The 22,794-nt window shown below is 53.7% G+C and overlaps 10 protein-coding genes across 10 annotated transcripts; 5 read left to right on the top strand and 5 right to left on the bottom strand.

Moving 5' to 3' along the window:
* Positions 1-1,805: 1,805 nt before the first annotated feature.
* BDV59DRAFT_118516 (rho GDP-dissociation inhibitor) lies at positions 1,806-3,170 on the top strand. The gene is made up of 4 exons (XM_073686749.1): positions 1,806-2,156; positions 2,351-2,673; positions 2,739-2,787; positions 2,844-3,170. The coding sequence occupies exons 1-4, from the start codon at positions 2,066-2,068 to the stop codon at positions 2,972-2,974; spliced, it is 594 nt and encodes a 197-aa protein (XP_073544241.1). The 5' UTR covers positions 1,806-2,065; the 3' UTR covers positions 2,975-3,170.
* BDV59DRAFT_118527 (serine/threonine-protein phosphatase) lies at positions 3,138-4,574 on the bottom strand. Its single transcript, XM_073686750.1, has 3 exons — positions 4,387-4,574; positions 4,087-4,320; positions 3,138-4,013 (listed from the first exon to the last, which is right to left on the bottom strand). Exons 1-3 carry the CDS (start codon positions 4,400-4,402, stop codon positions 3,301-3,303), a joined length of 963 nt encoding a protein of 320 aa, XP_073544240.1. The 5' UTR covers positions 4,403-4,574; the 3' UTR covers positions 3,138-3,300.
* Positions 4,575-4,960: 386 nt separating this feature from the next.
* BDV59DRAFT_118513 (AP-3 complex subunit beta) lies at positions 4,961-7,641 on the bottom strand. Its single transcript, XM_073686748.1, has 3 exons — positions 7,546-7,641; positions 7,321-7,478; positions 4,961-7,267 (listed from the first exon to the last, which is right to left on the bottom strand). The coding sequence occupies exons 1-3, from the start codon at positions 7,583-7,585 to the stop codon at positions 5,015-5,017; spliced, it is 2,451 nt and encodes an 816-aa protein (XP_073544239.1). The 5' UTR covers positions 7,586-7,641; the 3' UTR covers positions 4,961-5,014.
* Positions 7,642-7,807: 166 nt separating this feature from the next.
* BDV59DRAFT_118510 (uncharacterized protein) lies at positions 7,808-8,840 on the top strand. The gene is made up of 2 exons (XM_073686747.1): positions 7,808-7,846; positions 7,894-8,840. Exon 2 carries the CDS (start codon positions 8,067-8,069, stop codon positions 8,712-8,714), a length of 648 nt encoding a protein of 215 aa, XP_073544238.1. The 5' UTR covers positions 7,808-7,846; positions 7,894-8,066; the 3' UTR covers positions 8,715-8,840.
* Positions 8,778-10,608, bottom strand: nuf2 (kinetochore-associated Ndc80 complex subunit NUF2). The gene is made up of 4 exons (XM_073686746.1): positions 10,332-10,608; positions 9,994-10,254; positions 9,006-9,920; positions 8,778-8,954 (listed from the first exon to the last, which is right to left on the bottom strand). The coding sequence occupies exons 1-4, from the start codon at positions 10,428-10,430 to the stop codon at positions 8,841-8,843; spliced, it is 1,389 nt and encodes a 462-aa protein (XP_073544237.1). The 5' UTR covers positions 10,431-10,608; the 3' UTR covers positions 8,778-8,840.
* Positions 10,609-10,680: 72 nt separating this feature from the next.
* Positions 10,681-11,916, top strand: BDV59DRAFT_118480 (translation initiation factor eIF2B subunit alpha). Its single transcript, XM_073686745.1, has 2 exons — positions 10,681-10,766; positions 10,834-11,916. Exons 1-2 carry the CDS (start codon positions 10,732-10,734, stop codon positions 11,804-11,806), a joined length of 1,008 nt encoding a protein of 335 aa, XP_073544236.1. The 5' UTR covers positions 10,681-10,731; the 3' UTR covers positions 11,807-11,916.
* Positions 11,917-13,543: 1,627 nt separating this feature from the next.
* On the bottom strand, positions 13,544-15,051 carry BDV59DRAFT_186601 (uncharacterized protein). Its single transcript, XM_073691053.1, has 2 exons — positions 15,013-15,051; positions 13,544-14,946 (listed from the first exon to the last, which is right to left on the bottom strand). The coding sequence occupies exon 2, from the start codon at positions 14,557-14,559 to the stop codon at positions 14,239-14,241; it is 321 nt and encodes a 106-aa protein (XP_073544234.1). The 5' UTR covers positions 14,560-14,946; positions 15,013-15,051; the 3' UTR covers positions 13,544-14,238.
* BDV59DRAFT_118473 (uncharacterized protein) lies at positions 14,674-14,990 on the bottom strand. Its single transcript, XM_073686743.1, has one exon. It carries the CDS (start codon positions 14,951-14,953, stop codon positions 14,789-14,791), a length of 165 nt encoding a protein of 54 aa, XP_073544235.1. The 5' UTR covers positions 14,954-14,990; the 3' UTR covers positions 14,674-14,788.
* Positions 15,052-16,974: 1,923 nt separating the features above from the next.
* Positions 16,975-20,022, top strand: BDV59DRAFT_118418 (uncharacterized protein). Its single transcript, XM_073686742.1, has one exon. The coding sequence runs from the start codon at positions 17,331-17,333 to the stop codon at positions 19,638-19,640; it is 2,310 nt and encodes a 769-aa protein (XP_073544233.1). The 5' UTR covers positions 16,975-17,330; the 3' UTR covers positions 19,641-20,022.
* A 628-nt stretch (positions 20,023-20,650) lies between these two features.
* BDV59DRAFT_205295 (thioredoxin family protein) lies at positions 20,651-21,071 on the top strand (the record flags this gene model as incomplete). Its single annotated transcript, XM_073694615.1, has 2 exons — positions 20,651-20,685; positions 20,774-21,071. The coding sequence occupies 2 exons, from the start codon at positions 20,651-20,653 to the stop codon at positions 21,069-21,071; spliced, it is 333 nt and encodes a 110-aa protein (XP_073544232.1).
* Positions 21,072-22,794: the final 1,723 nt, after the last annotated feature.

The following is a 22,794-nucleotide window of genomic DNA, read 5'->3' as shown; positions in this document are numbered from 1 at the left end:
AGGCCAGGCGCTTCTTGGTTCCTCTCAGGGTAATCCAATCAACTTGGACCCTGAAGAAGGTGAGCAGGAACGTCCAATCAACTTGGAAGAGGAGGAGGGAGATGAGGAGAATCCCATTGAACTCTAGGTAAGCCAATTTTTCTTTCGTACAGTACACCTGCACCTGCACCTGCCCTACCTAGCCACATGGGGTTGTCTGTGGCACCTGAGCAAGACGGCTTGCACCTTTACGAGGTGCTCAGGATAAGTAGCCAATTGGTGAAACCAAGCAAGTCGTACAGCTTCAATATGGCTTCAATGTGGCGTCCAGGATAACCTTCGATAGGGATTCTGCCGGCAGAAATTTGGCCTTTCGAATTGTTGCGGAGTGGCCGCAATGGCTTGCCGTAGGCGTTGTCTAGAGCACATTTGGCGAGACGTTTCAACTCGAAGGTGACGCCAGCCGCAAATTGAACTTTTGCCGTGTAGCAATCCGGATCCATCGGCCTGCAGTGGGTTTCGATGAGTTGGGATATGATGGAAATGAGGTGCAGATCCTCATAGCTCTCTGCGTCAAATGGGCTCGACGAAATCTTGCAGAACAGGCTGATGCTAGCTTGAATGGAATATGATAAAGAGAACCTTCAACGATCAAAGTCAGCTGAATGGACATGGTCATGGTGAACGTCGGAGAGTAAGTATTGAATACGTACAAAAGCTTCTGAGATCCTAATTCAAAGGGAGCATGCAGAAACCGCCCGAGTAGAGATCGGCCTGCGGTGACTGATATTGCAAGGCTAGATCCGGTACCTTGCGTATCAAGGTTGCCAGTCCATGAGCCGCCACGACTCCTGGCTTGGTGAATCATAAGTAGGCAATGATGGTATTTAAGGTGAAAGATCGAGACCCTCAAGTCAACATGCTGCCTAGTGATTCCGGTATAAGCCACCAACGAGGGCCAGCTAACAAGGGGAATCGTAATTCTCCATGCTTTGAGGGAATGGTCCAAATCCCGAATCACTCTCAGCAAGTCCGCATTTGACTGCTTCAAAGCACACGGCGAATAAAGATCACGGTGGATTTTCGACTGGATGAATGCCAAACAGACATATGTGTGAAGATACGATCTCGGATATGAATCGCCAAAAGTATGCCGCGTTTTGCTCGACTGATCAAGGAGTTCGAGGGATCATTGCAAAGCTCAGGTCGCATTGGGCATCCTCGAGCATCGGGGCAAGACCCGTGACGAGGCTGAAGCCTTTATCACAGACATACGCTATCCAGAAGAGGTGTCTCGTGTGGTAGTTGACTGGAGATGGATTTTCCCAGGCCATATCAGGAGAGAAATTACCCTTGAGGTCATAGATCAATCGTGAATCCGCGGCAAGAAGACGGTTGATAGAGTGAAAGTCTCCAGCAAGCCCTTGAAAGCAGAGACACTGTAAATACAATCGGAGTGATGGGTGGAAACCAGGAAAGCCATGGTGTGACTTACGAGCAAGAGAATAGCTTGTAGACCATCCAAGACACATCTTTAGAATTTATAGACTATAGTATCTTGATAAGTTTTAACTTAGCCTTAGTATCTTATCAAACTTATTAGTGCCCGGTACTGATCACTAAATGTAGTCGATTAATATAAACGACGAAAAGCTTCATGAATTCTGATTTGCTATAGAATGCGTGTTATGGACTAGATGCACGCGTATTGGGGCTTTGCTAAAGGATCCCACCTCCCGTAAAGGGAAGGCGGTATTACAATTCTGCCCTTCTCCCATTCCTACTCCATGTACTTCCTCCTACTACTCCTACTCCTACTACGATCCCACCGCTTTTCTGACCCCACCGGTGGCCTGACGAATCAGGCGTTCCTGGCCCAGTCCAGGCAAAACAACCAAATCACCCCTCCTCCTCCTATCCAACATTTCCCATCTCTTCTTCCCCTGTTCTCAATCTTCTCTCTCCCCGGCTACCAATTCACTTCCTCCTCCATTTCTTCTCCTACCGAATACACCCAAACCCACTCCCATTCCCCTAAACTACCACCCCTAACTTACCACCCCTACCCCACTACCCCATCCCAACAATGACCGAGCACAACGATGATCTCGTCGCCTCCCAGACCGAGGGTTTCAAGCTCGGAGAGAAGAAGACGATCCAGGAGTATGCAGAGCTTGGTATGTGGACCCGCTTGAGCTTCTAGAATGCACCCCTTGCCTCATTTTATGCGCACCATCCGTGACAGCTGTCCACGGCGAATTCCCTTGTCCAATCCAGTCCCACCACCGTCCTCCTGCATACAGCTCCCATCCTATCACGACTCTACCGAGATATCTGATCAGGGTCACCGGTTAACTTTTCCACTACGCAGACAAGAACGACGAGTCCCTCAACCGCTGGAAGGCCTCCCTGGGCTTGAACACCGGAAACCCCATCGGGGACCCCAATGACCCCCGCAAGTGCATCATCAAGTCCCTCGGCCTGGAGGTCGAAGGCCGTCCAGACGTTGTCATCGACCTCTCCGCTCCCGGTGCCCTCGATAGCCTCAAGGACAAACCGTTTACCATCAAGGAGGGCGCCAAATTCCGTATGAAGGTCGTCTTCCAGGTGCATCATGAGGTCTTGAGCGGTCTCAAGTACCTGCAGGTCGTCAAGCGCAAGGGTATCCGCGTGAGCAAGGATGAAGAGATGCTGGTGAGTTCTTGACCGGGTGTCTTACCCTCACTACCTACTCGTTTCCCGGACTAACCCCCATCCAGGGAAGCTATGCCCCCAACACCACCGATAAGCAGACCTACGAGAAGAAATGTAAGCCCCCGCTGCTTCTGGACCCCGTCGAGACCGCAGCGCTAATAGCCATACAGTCGCTCCGGACGAGGCTCCCTCGGGAATGATATCCCGCGGCCACTACAACGCCGTCTCCAAGTTCTTGGATGACGACAACCACACGCACCTGCAATTCGAGTGGTCCTTCGACATCGCCAAGGACTGGTGAGCGAGGTTTCCCGTATGATACTATGACTATATCACGAACAGCATATTCCTGTTTTGTCTTCTCTCGCAAGATTCACTAGCGTTGGTCAAGTCTCGTCTCGTTCCCCATTTCCTCTATCACGGTATATCCTTTCTTTCCTGTCAATATACACGTCCTGTAAATCGAACCACCCCGCCAGGTATTGCATAGAAGTATGTCTGCTTTCTACTTATCTTGTCTCGAAACGCTGTCTAAATTCCCTTCTTATTTACTGAACCCCAATCCTGCTGAATACGAAAGCAATAAACGAAAACCCACGCACAGAGAAAAAGAAAAGAAAAAGGGTATCACAAAAAGTAATCGATGACAGGACTCTGACCATCCTTGTTCTGCTGCGCCTGCTGCTCCCCACGATGGATGTCATTCTCGGGCGCCGCATCGAAAATATTGAAATACCGTTCGCCCGTGTCACTCACCTCCAGCACGCTGGCCAGATTGCCGCAGCGGTAGCAGTAATTCGGCGCGCTCCACACCGTGCTCAGCCGGTCGTCGTACAGGACCTGGTATCCCTCCTGGCACAGCTGGTGAGCGCGCAGGATGTGCGACATGCTGTTGACCTCGAGGAACTTGCGCACGACCTGCGCGCCGAACGTGTAGCCAGCGCCGCGCGGCGACAGCGAGAACTCGTCGCGCTCGGTGTCCGGGTCCGACCAGACCAGATCGGCCATGGGGCCCTCGTGCGGGATCTCACGGAAGCGGTCGATGATCTTGATCTGGTCGATCGAGTGGATGGAGGGCGACAGGCCGCCGTGCACGCAAAAGATCTGGTCGTTGATGACCACGCTCAGCGTGAGGAAGTCGAACATGTCCGTGAAGTAGTGCCACACGTTGGCGTTGCCGTATTTCCGCGCGCACTCCGTGTAGAACCCGTACGACTGTGTCACGCCGCGGGACTCGTGGTTCCCGCGGATGAGGTGCACGCGCTGCGGGTATCGCAGTTTCAGGCACACCAGCAGCGAGATCGTCTCCACGCTGAACAGGCCGCGGTCGACGTAGTCGCCTGCAGGGGAACGGGGAGCGTTAGCTTGGATTTGGGGCGCGCTTGCGGAGGGGGAAGGGGGAAGCGTGCTCACCTAGAAACAGGTAGTTCGTGTTCGGACAGAACCCTCCGATCTTGAAGATCTCGATCATGTCGAAGAACTGTCCGTGGATATCGCCGACCACCGTCACCGGAGCTGCAATGTGGACGACATTGCTCTCCTTCATAAGCAGCTCTTTCGCCTTGGCGCAAATCGCCTCGATGACGGAGTCTGCCAATAGCTCCTTTCTATAGAGCCTCTCAATGCATTCGTCCAAGTCGATGCTAGCTATCGCCTAGTGTCAGCACACACCGGACGGATGAAGACCGCGACGGGGAAGACAGGGGTGCCTACCCGGTAAGCCAGGCATGGTGGTCGATTCGGATCTAACAAACGCCCAGAAAATTCTTTATATTGGTACAGAAAGAAGGATAAGGGAAAATAACGATGAACGAAGTAAGGATCGTTCCGATAGTGGGCACCCCGGGACTCCCCAAGGGTATCAATAGACGCGTCCGTGAGAAAGGCCGAAGGTGAACAGTATGCGGGTCAACTCGAGAAGGGAAATGTCTGTTTGTAAGGTTCCTGAAGGAGTTCGCATCATGGCCACGGCGGCGCCAGGGTCGAGGGTGAGCGAGATGCCGACGAGCGGTCGGGCGACGAAGGGCTAGATGAGGGAGAACGAGAGGGCCGCGGGCAATTCGTAATTCCTCATTAGTGGTCTGTAAGCGAAATCCGGCGGACAGACTTAGTCCATGGTCGGATGGAGAGGAAATGAACACTGTAAGACCGAATATTGACGCGGAGCCACCATATTTGGCCGCGGAGTCGGTGGGATTCTGCCCCTTCCCACCGCCTGTTCGAGTATGTGTACCTGACCAGTGGGGCACGTGAGACGTATCTACATCTGGATCGAAGGGACGAAGGCGTTTGGGTTTCGTTTATATGCATATCTATCTACAAGGCAGACCTAACATGACCATCAAGAGATGGCTCCGGTTGCTCCCTGAACCGGAGCTCCCCCAGCCAGAAGTTGTCGGCCCTCTTCGGGCTCTGAATCGGTTTCTTCCTCTTCCTCTTCCTCGTCCGTTTCCTCGTCGGTCTCCTCTTCCGTCTCATACTCCTCCGAATCCGTCACTTCTTCACTTCCAGTCTCTTCTTCAGTCTCAGATTCATCCTCGAGCCATTCATCAAGAGTCTTGTTCTTCGACGCTGCCTGCGCCTTCGCACGACCGTTTTGTTGCTGGTTTACCGACGCAGCATTCTGTTCGTGGTCTCTGAGGGCTCTGTCGAGCCTCTCACCAGCGGTCATGGACGACCTATCCACAAACTCAGGTTTTACATCATTTTCCCGTAACTTAGGATCCGGCTCATGCCCCAGCTCAACCCAGTCTGGAAGTTTCTCATAGCCTCTAAGTCCATGAAGCCCGGCGTCCGGACCCACAATCAGCGTCGACGATCCGATGAGCAGGTCCTTCCGCGTTTCCGACGGACTTGGAGCATGCGGTACGGGCTTGGGTGCGAGAAGAAGGAGGTTCGCAAGCTGCGTCGATGAAGGTGACGCAAGAAGAGCTTTGTATAAGCGAGCGCGATCCCGCAGGTCGTACGAAGTGTCGTATCTGGCGAGAAGGAGGAGATATCGCCACAGAAGCGTGATTCTATCCTCTTCCGGCTCAGTTTGCGGTGAACTTTGCTCCTTTTCGCCCTCGTTCTCGTTGTCTGCCCACTCATTGCTGTGCTCCTGCTGAGTGACGGGCGTAGACTCGGGCTCTTTGGGAGGGTTTCGTAAAAGATGATGCAAGTATACTTTAGCTCCAAGTAGGATAATTTGCTGCTTCACTGACTCGGACTCGTTCGCAAAGTCCTTCACCATAATCCGCAGGACGTCGGGGGCAAAATTCCTTTCCGGTTCCAGACCGGCGAATTCTCCAACAAGCCAGACAATTGTTGCTCTGGCGTCGGGATTGTTCGTCAGGCCCAGATGTTTCACCAACTGAATAACTGTCTTTTCATGAGACGCTGGGTCTTGCTGGATCAAATGCCTGATGACAGTCAACGACTCCGATACAAGGTTGTCGTCCAAACTGGTAATTTGGCTAAGGAGGGTGCGGAGACAAAGATCGGCGGTGCTGGGGTCACTCTGCGCGCATCGGCCGGTTGCGCGGACGCTCTCTCGCACGAGATCAGGGTCCGTGCCTTGGGAGAAGTGTTGTAGCTCGCTAAGAATGACGCCTTTCAAATGCAGTCCACAATGAGGGAAAAGAATCGTCAGAACTTCGAGCTTGAGACGCCACACATGAGGCGGGTCAGTGGCATGCACCAGGAAATGCGTGGTGTATTTTATGAATGCTTGAGGTTGTCGGAGAGCAACAACGACGATGTTGTAGAGTGCAATCTGCTGCATGTCTTGAGGACTCCGTAGAAGGGCGACCAAAGGACCCACGGTAGCAGCAAGATATTCCGGCGGAGCAAGGTAAAGGAAACAACGGACAACGCTCACAATCACGGCAGCATTGCGATTGTGTAGAAGGAGCTTACAGGCTCGCAGCAGGAGTTCGAGATCAGGATCTAGTATGGGAACATCATATTCCTCGCCGTCATTTTCCGTTTCATTCTCATCCTCATAGAACCCTTTGGATATAGCCTGTTTGACCTTTTGGGTCTTGCGAGGAAAGCACTTCCGGGCGTAAAATGTCAATAGACGGAGCGTAGCAATCTGGCCCCATTCGTCCATGTCGACCAGCTTCTTTACCAAGCCCCGGTAGTGTTTGTGGATGAGGTCAATTCTATCGGGACAGACTTCGAGGAAGGCGGAAATGGCAGGTCCAGCAACAAAATACTGACTGTCTCCCAGGAGGGTAGCGAGATAGCCAATCAGTTGTGGTAGGGTACTGGGATCCAATCGATAGCATTTGGGAATAGCTAGCGCCGCCGCCTTTCGGACATGTGGACTCATATCGCCGCAGCCTCTCTTGATCGCTAGTGACACGATCTGACTGATAACAGGTACCCGGATGCCAGACATTGTACGGAGCGCGAGAGCTCTCACTTGGGGGTTTTGGTCCGTAAGCGATTTCTGTATCGTGTTGATCGATAAGAGGGCAAGATCGGGTTCGGCTTCGGCGTGATGGACCAGGTAGATATAGACGAGCTTCTTCACTTCGAGATTTGCACTCGCTACATTTTTGACAACCGCTGAAAAAAAGGGAAGAGACGATTCGGAGCTATACATCAACTGTTCAAAGGTAAGTTGGAGCACCAATCCACGCGGGGGTTGTCATTCCGTACGGTGATCACTCTTCGCATGCCATCCAAGACTTCCCGGTCATTGCGACTGTCTAGTAGCTTTTTTATATGGGCAGTATTGTGGTTCCGGGACGTGAGACCTGTTATAGACGTCCTGTTTATGGACGCGGACTGGGCAGCCTCAAGGGTGAGCTCTCGAGCTATCCAACATTCAAGTCAGGTACCATCGACCACGTAACCCTGGAGGTGGAATCACACGATACGTACCTGTTTCCAGCATGGATGATATCCTAGATATGGTCTCCATCTTGCCCTCCTGGCCCTGGGGGCACACTGAACGAATTCAATCAAGAATGGTTGTCCTGCGGGATGAATGAGGGGAGTTGGAGTTGCGCGGCGGAGAGCAGGTGATAGCTTCAGTATTATGTAAGCAATCATATCCGCTACTGCGACTACGGAGTACACCAATGCATAGTCATGATTCCTAGAGATTCTGCAGAGACTCTTTTATATCCGTCCTAACCGACACCATGTCCCAAGAGTTGTGTATTTTGGCTAGAGGGTGATAGTGATAATCTCTTGGATATTGTTCTGGATAAAGCTAAACCATTCTAGTCTAAGCGACCTAGTTACTCCTCTGGCGTACTTCGATCTCCTGCACGTTCTCAACTCCCAAGATGGACAGGCTCTCCCCGAGGCCAGCTTCTGCCGCTCGATAGACTCAGAATGGTGGAACAGGGCGCTTCAACTTCAACGGAAAAGGCCTCTTCCACATACACTTCGCAAGGATGGAGCTAACTCGCCAAATCCATCTTTCCGACGGGGTGACCGACTTCCTCCAATACATCCTCGATAGAGATGCCAGCTCGACCTCGCTTATCGTCTGCTCGACACGAGACTCATTCCTGAAGAAGATCAAAGCCTCATGTGATCAATGGCAAGACTCTGCCGGAAATTCTCAGTTGTTCACAAAGTCGATTGGACTGCTCTCCAAGTCGAGCAGAATCAAAGTGGTCTTCTGTCCCACGCTTGAGCATCTTCGCGCCTATCTCTCTTCATTTCGATTGGTCGACCGCGCTGCTCAAGATGCCACTGCTGACAGGCAAAGGACTTCACGGCATCTAATGGCCATCCTCGACCCACTCGCTCTGCATGTTCCTACATTGGAGTTTTCTGCCCAGGGCTTGTCTAGGACATTTGCAACCGCCGTAGAGGTTGCTTCCCGGGAAGCAATCGACCTGGTGTTGTGCGAAAGCCGGGATTTGTCGAATCCTGCCGAGAATGGTAGTGGAGAGGCGCTGTGGCACGCCGAGGTACCTTTATTCAACGGTTCGACGCGCAGGACTGGACAGCCCGTGCCGGTGAAGAGGATCGTACTACGATGGTTTATTTTCGATGAAGACCAAAGCCTTTTTGAAGAGACTGTGGATATTTAAAGGACACGATGAATAGAGGGCAGAGAACAGCATCAGTCTGCCGTGTTAATCAGAATCAGAACCCAATCGCCCGGGTATCAAAGCCAATCCCCAAACGCCCAAATCATTACCTGCCGAACTCCCTATTCATAGACACTTCTCCATGTCTGTAATATATAGCTTGATGTGTGATTCCAACTTCAGGTACTCGTCGTGGGCGCTCTGAATCTCACTTTCGATATTCTCCTTGAGATCGGCCATCTGTGGACATAGTTAGCGCATAGTCGAAAAGACCATCCAAAAGCAAATTACCTTCTTCTCCGTCTGTTCAATCCGGATCCTTCGTATCTCCATATCACGCTGTTTCTCGGCACGCTCTTCACGTAGTTGCTTCTGAATACCTCGAAGCTCCTCCATCCGTGCCTGGGCCGCGTCTGCCTTCTCCTGGGCATTTTTCCGCAGCGCTTCAATCCGTTCATGCCACCGTGCCAGCTGCCGCTGGAGTAGTTTCTCCGTCTGCTCGACCTCTCTCACATTGTTCCCTCTCTCGGAGATAGCCTCTTTATTCCGGGACGCGCGAGAATCTTCCTCCTCCTCCTTCCGCAGCTCCTCCGAGATGTCTTCCAAAAGTCGGACGCACGCTTGCACGTCATTTCCCACGACGGTGAACGTATCTGAAGAGGTCTGCAGTGCCCTCGCTCTCTTTTCCATCGCATCGATCTGTGCCTTTTCGCGGAGCAAATTTTCCGAGAGTTCTGTCAAAGATGACTGCAGGGAACTGGGACTCTCTCGGACATAAGGCCGGAGCTTTTCGACCTCTTGTCGGGTGCGCACGACCTTCTCCGTCGTCTCCTCCAGCTGCGTCTGTCTTCTCGCCTTGTCGGCCTTCACCCGTTCTAGCGTTTCGGCAACTCGCTCCTGGTTCCGGCTGAGCTCGCGCAGCCGTGCCTTTAGCTCGTCATTCCGCTGGACCTTTTCTTTCACTTGCGACTCGTTGGCCCGTAGGTTTCGACGCATTTCCTCGAGGCGCATCTCCATCTCCTGGTTCTCGGCATAGAGGGTGTCAATGCGCGCCTTGGTTTTCTCGGTCTTGTTGAAGTGCTCGTCGATAACGGCCGTTTGGGATTCGCGGAACCGCACGAAGTTGATCAGGTACGAGAAGATCTTGACCAAGCGGTCGTGGGTTGGCTTCGTCATATCCGTGAACGTAAAGTCGTTTACACCGCACTAGTTCAACCACGTCTGTTAATCCCGACTGTTCGCCCAGAAGCATGGATCCGAGGGTAATACAGGGACATACCTCCATCATCAGCCTCCGCAGACTGACGAAAAAGCCCATCAGATTGCGCGTGTCGTTGGGCACGATGTCAGGGAAATCCCCGCCGGTGTCTTCGGCTGCAGCGCGCATGGCTGGGTCGACTGTCTCACGAGTGACGTTCATGAGGAGCTCCGCGAACCATTCGAATACCATTTGGATTTGTTGTGGATTAGGCTTGATCAAGTCGGCGGCAGTGAAGGGGATTCCGATGTCGTTGATACATCCTGCGATTTCTTTGTCGGGCTGTGCGTACATTAGGAAGATCGTACCAGATTGGAGCATTATGCCCAAAACAATGGCAACAGGAAAGGAGAACTCACCAGGCGCATCAACGCATCGTTCTCGTCTTCCTTCTTGCGGCTTTTGCGCTGTTGCTGGGTGCCATGGAATTGCTGGCTCATCCGGTGGCCGTACGACATCTTGTCGGGTACCCAGGTGAAAGGACAATTCACAAATCCCCCAACAACAATACGGGTTATCTTGAAGCAAAGCGCGAGACAGTCGTGGGCGAGACGAGCTGCGGTCCAATGTTATGATGGTTGTTTACCGCAGACGGCAGCCAGAAGCGGTTTAGCGTGGACAAGCGGGGCAGCGATGCAAACCGCGCAAACACCACCGAATATTGTCTTGGTGACTCTTCGGCATCGAGAGTATTCGAATTGACGCCCATTCCACCCTCAGTCCGCCCTCTACACCTTCTCACGGTTGCCAGAAGCCACCATGGCGACCCCAGCAGATCCCACCAAGCCCTTCGAGTTAGTCCCTCCCCCTGTCGAATGGCCCAACCCCCGCATCAACACCTAGCTAACCCACGCTCGCCAGCATCGTCGCAACCTACAATGAACTGCTTCGCTCAGACCCCGACCTGACGATGCCCATTGCGGCCATCGAAGCGCTCGTCCTGCTCCTCACACATTCGCCCTCGTCCACCATTTCCGAAACGCTCGACCTGCTGGAGAAATCCACCGCCCACCTGAAGAAGTCGATCCCCAACCCCATCGGACTGTCCGCCGGCACGGATCTCTTCCAACGGTACCTGATCACGACGCTGCAGAGACCCGGCCAACTCGGACCGGCAGGCGACTTCAACGCCATCCGCGCGCATCTGCTGTCCAACGGGCGGCTGTTCATCCGCCGCGCCAAGGAGAGCCGGGACAAAATCGCCGCGTTTGGCCGTGGCTTCATCCGCGATGGCAGCACGGTGCTGACAAACGGCGGGTCCCGGGTGGTGGCCTCGCTCCTGCAGAAGGCCGCGGACGAGAAGGGCGGTCCGTCCGCCGTGCGGTTCAGCGTGATCTACGTCCTCTCGCCGGCGAAGGCCACCGACGGCGGCAACGGCGAGCCCGAGGGCATGGAGACGGTGCGGGCGCTGCGCGCCAAGGGCGTCCCCGTCGCCACGATCCCGGAGTCGGCGGTTGCGTATGCGCTCGGCAAGGCGGATGTGGTCATCGTGGGGGCGGAGGGTGTCGTGGAGAACGGGGGCATCGTGTCGCGCATGGGCACGTACCAGATCGGCCTGCTCGCCAAGGCGATGGGCAAGCCCTTCTACGTCGTGGCGGAGAGCCACAAGTTCGTCCGGGTGTACCCGCTGGGCCAGTATGACCTGCCCATCGAGCAGCATGTGATCGACTACCGCACGGCCGAGGACATCGACGACGCCAAACAGCAGCCTCTTGCGCACAGCTCCGACGTGGTCGACTTTACACCGCCGCATTTGATTTCAGCGTTGATTACGGACAGCGGCGTGCTGACGCCTAGCGCTGTGAGCGAGGAGCTAATCAAGATCTGGTTCTAATTGAGTCCATGCTTGTCTTGTGATGAATACGCGCACCCGGGAACCCCGGTTGTCGGGCTTTTGTAATGAAGCGATTGGCGTTTGGCTTTGGCAAACCCCGGCAGGTACAGCGTTTGAGGCTGGGAATGGAAAAAGGTGCAGTGCGATTGCAGACGGGAGACTGGGGAGGGCCGCCTGATGGCTCCGGTCTGGTAGGGATGGCTGCTTGTGGTCGATCTGATGGGGCTTGCAGGATGGTTCGCTAGTGACTGGGTCATGAGTATATCCGAGACAGCAGAGTCCCACATGATCATTGATTGCCACAAGGTTGGGTGCAGCCGACCTGTCCATCATATTCTACGCGGTTGCACCCAAGGCCGAGATGATCCTTCAGAAAGACATAGGAGGGGCCGCGATGGAGGTTACTGGCCGAGCTTACGTGATAGCGCCACAGTTTGGGGCACGGGATCATTCCAATATGCTGCCTATGAAGGGGCCAAAGAGGTTAACGAAAGGGATAGAGAAATCAAAAGAAAGCTACGTATATAATCGCAATCTTTGTTCGGGTGTTTGATTGTACTCCGTATGTATTGCCCCTTGCGCCGGACCTTTCCCCGGGTTGAGACGCAACCCACAACTAGAAAACAGTTCTGCTCGGAAGTAATTTCAAGGTCATAAGCCCATGATTCATTATTCGTATGCGATATGTGCAGTCCTTCGCAATCACCATGCCATCCTCACTAACAAGGAGCGAATGTATCCTGTAGTAGACAAGCGCAGTTCCATCGAACGATTGGAGAATGGTAAAAGCCGGTCACTCCAGCAGTAACGAGAGACAGACAACTTCCAGTACAAGAAGCGTCACGCGCCTGGGGCGTTGTCTCGGATGCCCTGGGTTGAAGAACACAACGAGCGACTTGGGTATCGTGCTAACATGGGATCCATGCCACCCATCATGTCAAGTGCCAAGTGCACACGGGACATTCAAAGCGAGCGAGTACGGTGTATTTGGTTGCACGCCGTACCGAGGAGTCTTCCTATCGACTGACGACTGTCAGGCTATCGGGTTTAGTTGGCGATCCGGCTGAGGTAGAGGTTTCGATATTCAAACGCTTGCACCGAGGCAAAGGCGTAGAGTAGGAGATAGCCAAATGCGACGAATAGCCAGAGTGCAGCCATTCTCGATATAAATAAATTTGGTGTGTCTGTCTTTGGGCGTTTTGTGTGAGGTTGCGCAAGAGTAGAACAGCGGCTGTAGACAACCAACACCTCGGAGGGAGACAACTCGGAGGAAGAGATGGGTTAAATGACACAAGGACCCTGAGACATGCAAGATGAAATTTCTCCGGGTCCCTGATCGGGTAGCAAGGGCAGGAATCCTTCCGTTAAGTTTTCTGGATGATCCCTGCAGGCGAGAAACCGGAGGGGAGTGGGATGGATGAAGCGGGGCTGTAGTGTCGGGGTGTGTGAGTTATACAGTTGATAGGTACGATGTAGAGGAGATACTATGCGGTTATTGTATGATCAATTATTGTCTGATATGTAGATTTTGGAGAAGTCTTCTACTCATACCTAGACACTATGGTTAGAGGAAAAGTGGTTAGTACCGTCTAGGGTATCCTCCATACTACGGTATAGATCTGTTCTGGCGGTGAGCCAAATGTTATTAATGATTCTCCATTGATTTCACACATAACTAATGATGACTAGAACTCATACTGCCTAGGCAGAATCTTAACATAAAAATATATTAACTAACTGGTATTATTACGACTTATATAATCAGTGTCTGACAGTCTGAGCCATCACATCGCAAGCCACTAGCCCTGATATATAGATCAGTCAGATGCAGATGCATAAGCATAATATAAATCCCATACGCCATGTATATATCCGTAGTGACTTTCGCAGACGAAAGCACTCAGAAACAAAGATAATGAACAGCACGTGTGCACCGGGCCAACAATAGAACCAACCCCCTCATTGGCCCACCCGTGTGTCGCAAGATGTTTCATTATTGGCGTATAATGAGATGTCCCCATGATGCACGATGGGGACACCGTGTGGTAAGCACTGCAGCCTGCCTGTCTAATAGTGGCCGGGAAGTTACAACAAAGACATGCTCAGGTAACTACCTAGGCAGTAAGAAGTCCCAGGGACAACCTGCAACGACCAAACCCGCGCCACTATCCTGAGTCCCCGCCAGACTCCCAGTGTTCGCCCTCAACCCCGCGTCTTGCCAACAGGTTTCCTGTAGCCACCCCGGTCCACACAAGAACTTCCAGCCTATAATCTAACCTCTCCGTTCGGAGAGTGCACACGGCTGCCGTCCATCCCGGTGGCGTACGGGGGGGCTGGTTCACCCGTCGACCTGTGAGCTCACGGCCGTGAATTTCTTTTTGCTTACCACGCCGCTGTCCTTTCCGTTGGAGGAGATCATGGGCGCGGACTCGCTATTGCCAACGGCCCTGGAACCCGGACAGAACGATACCTATGCCGAGCCCCAAACAACAACAACTAGAGGGTCGCTTTTTCGCCACGCATCTGGCAGCAGCCCGTCCTCCACCCACGATCATTCCTGGTCGTTCAAGAAGCTGCTGAGTCGCCACGTGAGCCGCCGATATCGTGTTCTTGAACGAGAGCCAAACCGGCTTCGGAAGCGATTCACCCAATGATGTTGTGGGAGGGATGCTGCTGAGCCTCCCGGGGGTTTCTTTTTCCTCTTGTATAACCAAGCAAACTCGCTGGCGTTGTGAACCGCCACGTGTGGACATGTCTCGGTTCTGGTAGTTGGGGGTTTCTGCCGTGCATTTCGTGATTGGCGTGTCTCTCCGATAGTACCGTACATATTTCTGTCGAAGCCGGATAAGGGCTTTTGGTGCCTGTATGTGTGTTCCCTGTCGTTGTAAATAATGCCTGTTTATATTTGGGGTGGCGACTGGTTAGTGGATGAGTCGAGAACTTCCAAGGCCGAATGATGTTTCTGATGGTACGGCTTTTGACTCAATCAGGGTGTGCGGTAGGAGATCTAGGAGAACGATAAGAATGAGTGGAGAAACATATAGAAGACACGGAAAGAGTCAACGAGAACGAGAACAACTGAGATATGTATCTCGAACGGCGCCAGGCCGGCTCATTTAACGTGGTGCCTACAATGGCCCCTGCCATATTTTAGCATTATGCATGAACCCTAGCTAGCGTGCCTGGGGCAGTTTATAAGGGCTTGCCTGTGGGATCTAGACTCTGATTTCTTTGTTAACTAGCGGGATGATATTGAGACAATGTGCGGTGAACTGCTTAGCATGAGTTACCAAGGTGAAAGTCGAGGAACTCGATAGCGTCGATACCACTGCATGCACACCATTGGATCGTCTGGACCATCCACTACGGTTGGAGCGGTTGGAACCGTGATACCGGGTATGAACATAATGGAAAGAGACCCTTCGGCCTCCGGATGGGGCTTCTAATGTTCTGGACGAACTAGAAAATATATTCGCCTTCTCCATCGATAGGTTATACGCGTTACACGGCCTATCCTCGCTGAAGGATGACATTCTTGCGTCGACTACTGAATACTCGGTTCACGTCAATCCAACCCCAGTCACATGGAGGACGAGACGGGTGCAGAAAGTCTCGATACGGCGTAAAGGGTCGGGAAACAGTAGTCGCCCTCGTGACGCGCCCCACAACGGCCACGAAAAGAAATTAAAACGCCCATCAATCGGCGATGATCGCGCTTGGGGGCCACGACTTACGTGGAAGAGAAGCGATTGCTGGCTTTGGGAAACCCATCATGGACAGGATTATGTGCACGATGATTTGGCATTTCCGATCGGACCACCGTGCATGGTTCAAAAGTTCGGCACGCTCGACGCTCGAACCAGCAAGATGGATCGAACCGGGGGTTTTCTCGAAGCCAAACATCGCATCGCCATGTTTGGAACGTGCTGAGCTCGGATGTTTCACGGGCGGTCTCGCGTCCCTCCGTCGTTGGGGATTCGACGCAGGAACGGACAGGGAGTGTTATTAGATTGTTACTCGGCAGAGGGTTCGTGTGTACGGAGTACGGCGGATGGGAGAATCTCTGACCGGGGGTAGCTGCGGGTAGGTTGCGTGGGACGGGGAATGGATGTTTAGATGGACTCGCATCTCGCACATTCCAGTGATTGAGACTTCCCCGCGAATGGTTTCAGACAAGGAGATTAAACTGCAAGGACTGGAGTGCGCTGCAGGACGTATGTTTAGCGAGGCCAAGGCAAGGAACTAAAATCCGACTGGGTTTAAGATGGAGAAGGCTTCAGATGGGTCGTCGTATACGCAGTACCGCGTACTGCATACCTACTCGATGATGAATCTGAGTACGTGAAGGACTTGGTACAGCGGTCTGTGTGCGGGCGGAAGGTGTGAAGGTATGGAGCTGTAAATGACAGGACCCATTGCATACCCACCTCTGCAGGACCAAGAGTGTCCAGACCGGTGCAGACTAAGGCCAGTCCAGGGTTGGTTTTCGCCATGATCGACGGAGGACATCGGCTGGAGTTTCGCAGACGGGACGCCATTATTGCTCCCAGGAGTTAGTGTGGCCCACAGGGCGGGCCTCTGACCGTTACGCTTGAAATACCCGATGGTGTACTGGGTACCTAGGTACTGTCATGGCTGTCAGGCCCCATGCCCCGACGCAGTGCTAAAGGTACCTGAGATATATCCAGGGTCACAGTATTTGTCAGGATGATTCTACAAGACGGTCCTGACAAGGTCGAGTCTAAGTTGATCGACTCATCATTGGACTGAAGTGATAAGAATCAAATAGTTCATAGGAATAGGGTGGATGGATTTAACCTAACGGAACGCGTAATGTACCGAAGGGGATTGTTTCTAAGAATGGCGGGTGTGGATACAATGATGGAGTACGGCACATCGACGTACTGTGTAGGTACGCAGTCCGTACAAGGATTTCCTCACAGAGGATGCTTTGGATCAGATTGGGCGTCCAGCTGGGAGTGTCCAGTGGGAAAAGAAAGATCACCGGGAAGATGCAGGAGACGTTAGAACCCAAACTAGAGCAGATCCATGTTTTTTTATTTTTTCAGTTGGGGGCGGGAGGCGCCAGAGCCAGAGTGTAACGCTGGAGGGTTTGTTTTTGTCTCGGTCAGAGCCTGGAGTTTAGGGACGGAAGGAGCCTGAGGGGACTCCAGTAGGCCCGAAGCCTGACTAGTTCGACTTCTTCTCTCCATTCTTCCTTCTCTTCTCTTTCTCTTCTACATCCTCTCGTACTTGGCTGCTCTCCTGCCTCCCGCTCGTTCTGCTCCCTCTCCTCCCTCTCCCCCTACATTCGTTCCCTCGTTAATTCCTCTTCCCTGCGCCCCATGTCTTGCTGGTAACACCTTCATACCTCTCAACCTCCCCAGCCTCTTGCTTTGTTTGCTTCGTGATCGCCTGTTTCACCTACCATTCCTCATGAGTCCCGTCCTCCACCCGAAACCCGCTCCCGACGAACCCTCCCTCTACTGTTGACTCCTCTTCGACCCTCTCCGCCTCCCTCGCCATGGCGATTTGGCCGTTTGGCCGCAAAAACAAGCGGCATACCATCCATCTGGATGCCACGGCCTCGGAGGAGGTCCAGCTGCCCCACGATCCGCGTCACAGTCTCGACGACTCCCAAATCGCGTCCAAGCCCACTCGTGCTTCGTCCAAACGCCTCAAGAACCGACATTCCCAGCCTGTCGATGACTATTCGCACCCCTACCGCAATTCCGCTCTCGCCTCGTCCCAACAAACCCAGTTCGCCCTGCGCGGCTCACAAACCGACCAGGTGCTCCCTTCCACAGGCGTCCGGGGCCATGGCTCCGGACTCGGCCATCATGCCGACGGTTATGCCTCGTACTCCAGCGTCTGTCGCGAACAGGCCCCGATCTCCCGCAATCCATCCCTCGTGAAAGGAAAGCAGAACGGGAACGGTCCCGCGGTGTTGAAGAAGCGACTGAGCAAGCGCAAGGCCTACGAAATCGCCCGAGAACGTGAAATTCGGTTGATGGCGTCTTCTCCGATTGACATCCCCCGTCGTTCCACCACCCCGCTCCCGGGCGATCCCCGTCATCGCCGTTCAGATCGCCATCTTTCCGACCTCAGCCTTTCCGTCCGGGACTCCGCCGCGTCCTCCCTGTCCGAGTTCTCCGAAACTTACACCTTCAAGGTCAACGGGTTCGCCGCGTGGACTCCTCGCCCGGTCATCCGCTACGTTGAAGCCCCCCGCGCACCCCCCGCGCGTAACCAGAAGACGCCAGATAGTTCCGCCCGGAGAGAGAAGCCCCTGGCTATCACTGCCCCAGAGGAGAAGGAAAACGTCGAGCCTAAGAAACGAGTGGACCGACTGGCCGATGACCTGGACGCCGGTGGTCTACGCGAACTCCTGGAAAGAGATCGTCGACGCAAGGAGCGGAAGCAGGTCGAGGACCAGGAGAGACTCCAGCGCAAGCTGCAAGATGCCGCAGAGCAGCAGAAGTCAGACCCCGAGCTTCCTCCAGCCGCCCAGGATGAGAACCCCAGCCAAACTGTTCATCCGGTGGAGCCATCCCGTTCAGGAGCCGAGAGTCGTGCCGATGACGATGTTTCTAGGGTAGGTTCGAAGTCGGCTGTCATGAAGGCTCCCTCTAGCTCCTGGTTGCGCGACGGTTCCACCAGAGGAACCGAACGAAGCGCCCTAGAGTCTATGGAAAGTATCAATGTCATTGGAAATCTCGACGATAGTTCGATCCGGGAGCGGAAACTCGGCATGCGTAGTAGTTTTGCGCCTTCGCAAGAGATGGTCATGTCTCGCAGCACTTTGTCGCCGTCCCGGTCTCCTTCCAGACAGGGCCTCCACAGCCCGGCCTCCTCGCAGTTATACGGCATGGGCCGAGAGTCCACGTCAGATATTTCGAGGACGGTCGACTCTGAGCGACGGATGTCCGATCATAGCCCTGGTCATACGAATGCGATCTCTTCCATTTTCCGCCGCGGAAGCTCCCGTCTCAAGAGGCGATACCGCGAACGATTCCAAGAACGATCCCCAGAGGTCTCCAGCACATCATTTGAATCCTTTTCTAAGGTTTCGCCGCCGTCATCAGCACCGCCCCAGGCGCCCCCTCCCTTCATCCCCCCGCGGGCGTTCATTCCTACTGGTACCATCAACCGTCCCCAGTCCAAATTCACGGAGCATTTCGGTGATGAGCCACTATCCCCACCGGATTCCCGCCTCCAGTCGCCCGATATCCCCGAAGAACCAGCCGACGGGCTGGACATGGACCTTGACAAATCGGAGTCCCAGGGGGGAACCCGCTACCCGATCCCCGGTTCTGAGCGTCAAAACTCCTGGGCTGGAGATAGCCTCGAGGGCGATGTTGACAATGTCCCTCTTTCTCAATCCCTAGCCTCGATTGACTCGGAAGGATCCTGGATGTCGGGTCAGTTCTTGCGCCGGATTTCTCAACGGAAGAGCAACCCGGTTCGGCCCAGCATTGGCTCCCTGAGAAACCGAATGGAAGGCACGGAGGAGTCGCCCAATGCCGACGATGCTTCTGCCGTCAGCGCCAACCAAGATCCTGTGCCGAGCAGCAGCAAGATGCCCGAGCAGGGTAATAATGTGGAGGTCGGTGACGCGGCGGAGAAGAACGGGGCGACCTGGCACGAGGAGATTGCCAAGCGCCCGGTCCTCGTGACTCCCACCGTTCGTCCCAAGTCGAACGAAGGCCTCCTGAACAACGTACGTTCATTGTCTCCGATCTCTGCCGAAGCCGAGTTTGGCACGATTGAGGAACAGTCGGTGGAACTCTGCTCGGCGGACGACGATGGCCATGACGGCAGTCGTGAGCGATGAATTGTAGTCCTGCGTGGCTGTTGACGGCCAAAGGACGGCATTGATCTCTTTCTGAACTAGCGTTTGCACCCTATGGATTTAATACGCCCCGTGCGGGTATCACTGAACCTTGTCACTCCTTTGGCCCTGCTTATTTCCTTTGTTACACTCCTTTCTATTGATCTTCTATGCCACGACGCTTGATGTAGTCATGGTGTGGTCTGCCCGGGTTGGGTGGACTTTGCTGTCTCTGTTGATTGTTGATACCCCTGTCAGCGGAAGCTTGGACGAGTTTGCTTCATGTGGAAAGTATTGGTTTTGGACTATGTCTTTTTAGATAGACCTGAAGCATTCTCGCTGGTGCGTTCAATGCACATATCGGACTCCCTCCCGTACTGTGTAGTCGATAGCTATCCGTGGATGGTGCTTGATTACCTCAGGTTACTTGCGTAGACTGACTAATCTGACTAATGCCTGAGGCCAGACCGTCGGATTGGTAAGCGAAGAGCACGCCATTCGGCCCGCTGCTTTAAGCTGCAACTTTTCATTACTCGACCTCTATCGAGCGCCATCAGTTCGAGTATAGTCAATTGCGGGTGTTATTCGTTCCTAAGTATCTATTGATACTACTGACTCTGACTACCTTACTGACCCTACCGCCGAGCAAGACCCCTGACAAATAACCATGCATTGGTAAGCCTGAGGCCGCGTCCCTTCCAGATGCTTCAGGGGGATGGCTTACTCAGCCCTGAATCTCCAACGTCATTCGGCCCGGCGCTATAAAAATGCCAATTTTGTGCCCCTCATTCGGAGCTAATCAGTCCATCGTCCACAGTTTTAAACCTTCCACCGTCGCCTCTCTTCGTCTTTCCTCCTCTCTCCCCGTTAGACCCTCTGCTACCTCAGCTACTCGAGCCGCCATCTCTTCCACTCTTCTGCGCCGCAGCATCCCCGCTCATCGCCCGACTTTCGCTCTCCCCCGACGCGCTTTCTCCCACACCCCCACCGTCCAATTTTCCCCCACTTCCACCATGGCTGACCACGGCAACGTCCAGAACATCACCACGTATGTCTCCTTCCCCCACAACCATATTCCGTGCGGAAAGCACCAGGCAGCCAGAAAACAATGGATGAACGTGCTAACCTCCCTCCAGCGCGGCCGAGTTCCGCGAGAAGGTCCTCCAGTCCGCAGACCCTGTCGTCCTCGACTGCTTCGCCACATGGTGCGGTCCCTGCAAGGCCATTGCCCCCCAGGTCGCCGCTCTCTCCAAGGACTACTCCGGGGCCAAGTTTTACCAGATCGACGTGGACGAGCTCTCTGAGGTTGCGGCCGAGCTCGGTGTTCGCGCCATGCCCACCTTCATGCTCTTCAAGGGTGGACAGAAGGTCGAAGAAGTTGTGGGTGCCAACCCTAAAGCTCTGGAGGAAAAGATCAAGACTTTGGTTGCATAAGCGTTTAGAGGGTTGTTGCTGATGGTAGTGGTGTTTTTTGAGGGCTGGATGCATCTCCACCTGGCTTGTATTTAGTTGGTTCTTTTTCGCTGTCTATGCAGTGTGAATCCATGGAATGTCATTTATGGCGCATTGGATGTGTAGTGCTGTAGATTGCGGTGGCATTGCGTCACAGTAGTATTTGCATCTGATATACAGAATGCTCACGTATCAAGACATGTTTATAGGAACAAGGGCAGCTTATGAACCAGAATGTCACCTGACTCGTTCTGGATCTTAATCAATCTGCATATTATTGCTGGCTGCAGTCTCCACCTGTACAGTGAACTCGCTTATGAGCCACCGCCGTGCATGCAGACATGACCCCTGAAGAATTGGAAATTTGATCAAGCCACCACCCCTTCCCCAAGCAGATTGATATGTGAGATCGTGGAACCCTCGGACACACGACGGAACTGCAACAAATTAGTCTCGATTGTGATTCGGCTGCAGGGCACACGCTAGAACCCCTCGGTAGGAGCGTTAATATGTCTTAATCAACCTCATTATTGACTTCATATGGGCCGTAGATTAAACCACTAAGACGCCTGTCTTCCACCACAGGGGCACCCTAGACCGAGTTATGTGGCCGCGCGGACGACACTGAAACAGCCTGCTGCCTGACCTCTCGCCACTGACTCGATAGCCGAGGAAGAATCTGATTGTTTCCAGCATGTCAACCCGAAAGCTCGGGGCGCTAGAACGCCCGGAGATCGATCGTACCACGAGATTCCCGGTTTGTGGAGCTCCTCGTGTCTTCTTCCCCTTCAACGTCGAAATTCGACGGTTCCATGGGTCCCTCTACCCACGCCGCCAACACCCAGGCGACTCTCCACAGCTCCTCTTTATTGCTGTCTCACCGGTGCCAGAATCTCCTGATCTCGCTTGTTTGCGTTGGCGGGAGCAAGGACAACGGTTCGTGCTGTAGGCGCACACACTAACGAGTCATACGCTAGCCTAAGCGCTTACTCTGAGAAACCCAAAGGATGCTGTGATTCCAAATTCACACCGCCACCAAGCTAGTGGATCGTGCTCATTCCTGTCTCGTGGGATTTTGCTCTTGACTTCCTTCAACCCATTACGTACGGCGTATAGCCATGCATCTCGGCGCAGTGGATAGCAATAGTGGACTACCCGACAAGATGTCTCCAGCGAACAGAAAAATCCGACGTCGATGGATCGGAAAGTAAATCCACCAGAACGGAGTTGAGCGAAACACCCAGCGGCGCAGCTGAACCCCAGGGCTACAATGTCTCTGGCCCAACGCTCCGGCGACTGCGATACGCGAGAATCTCCCCTCTGCCGGACCCATCTGTTTACAAAAGATTGTGCTTTGATTGCAATTACCCACACTAGGGAGCAATGAGACAACGCGCTGGCCTCGGCTGACTCGGTCGAAGTGTTAGCTCGACTAGGCCGTTTTCCTTCCACCGGCCTGGCTGGATCCTGACTTGCTAAATCCTGCGCCCCATCGTTCCCATCTTAGCCAACTGCGATCCGATCTATACTAGATCCAGGGCCATCGCTCCAGCATGACTGCGACAGAAGCTCCATACGTGGCCTCCGTGGCTCGTGTTACTGGCCACCTAGCTCGGACCATGTTCTCGTTTTGGGCCACGGGCCATACATTAACGTCCACATATTGACATGGTAGTGGGACCCAGGGCATCTAAAGCAAGGGACC

The sequence above is a fragment of the Aspergillus ambiguus genome (assembly GCF_047715705.1).
Source record: "Aspergillus ambiguus strain CBS 117.58 unplaced genomic scaffold BDV59scaffold_42, whole genome shotgun sequence".
NCBI classification, from domain to species: domain Eukaryota; kingdom Fungi; phylum Ascomycota; class Eurotiomycetes; order Eurotiales; family Aspergillaceae; genus Aspergillus; species Aspergillus ambiguus.
Note: the sequence above shows the minus strand (reverse complement) of the source record. Positions and strands in the feature narration are given on the sequence as shown.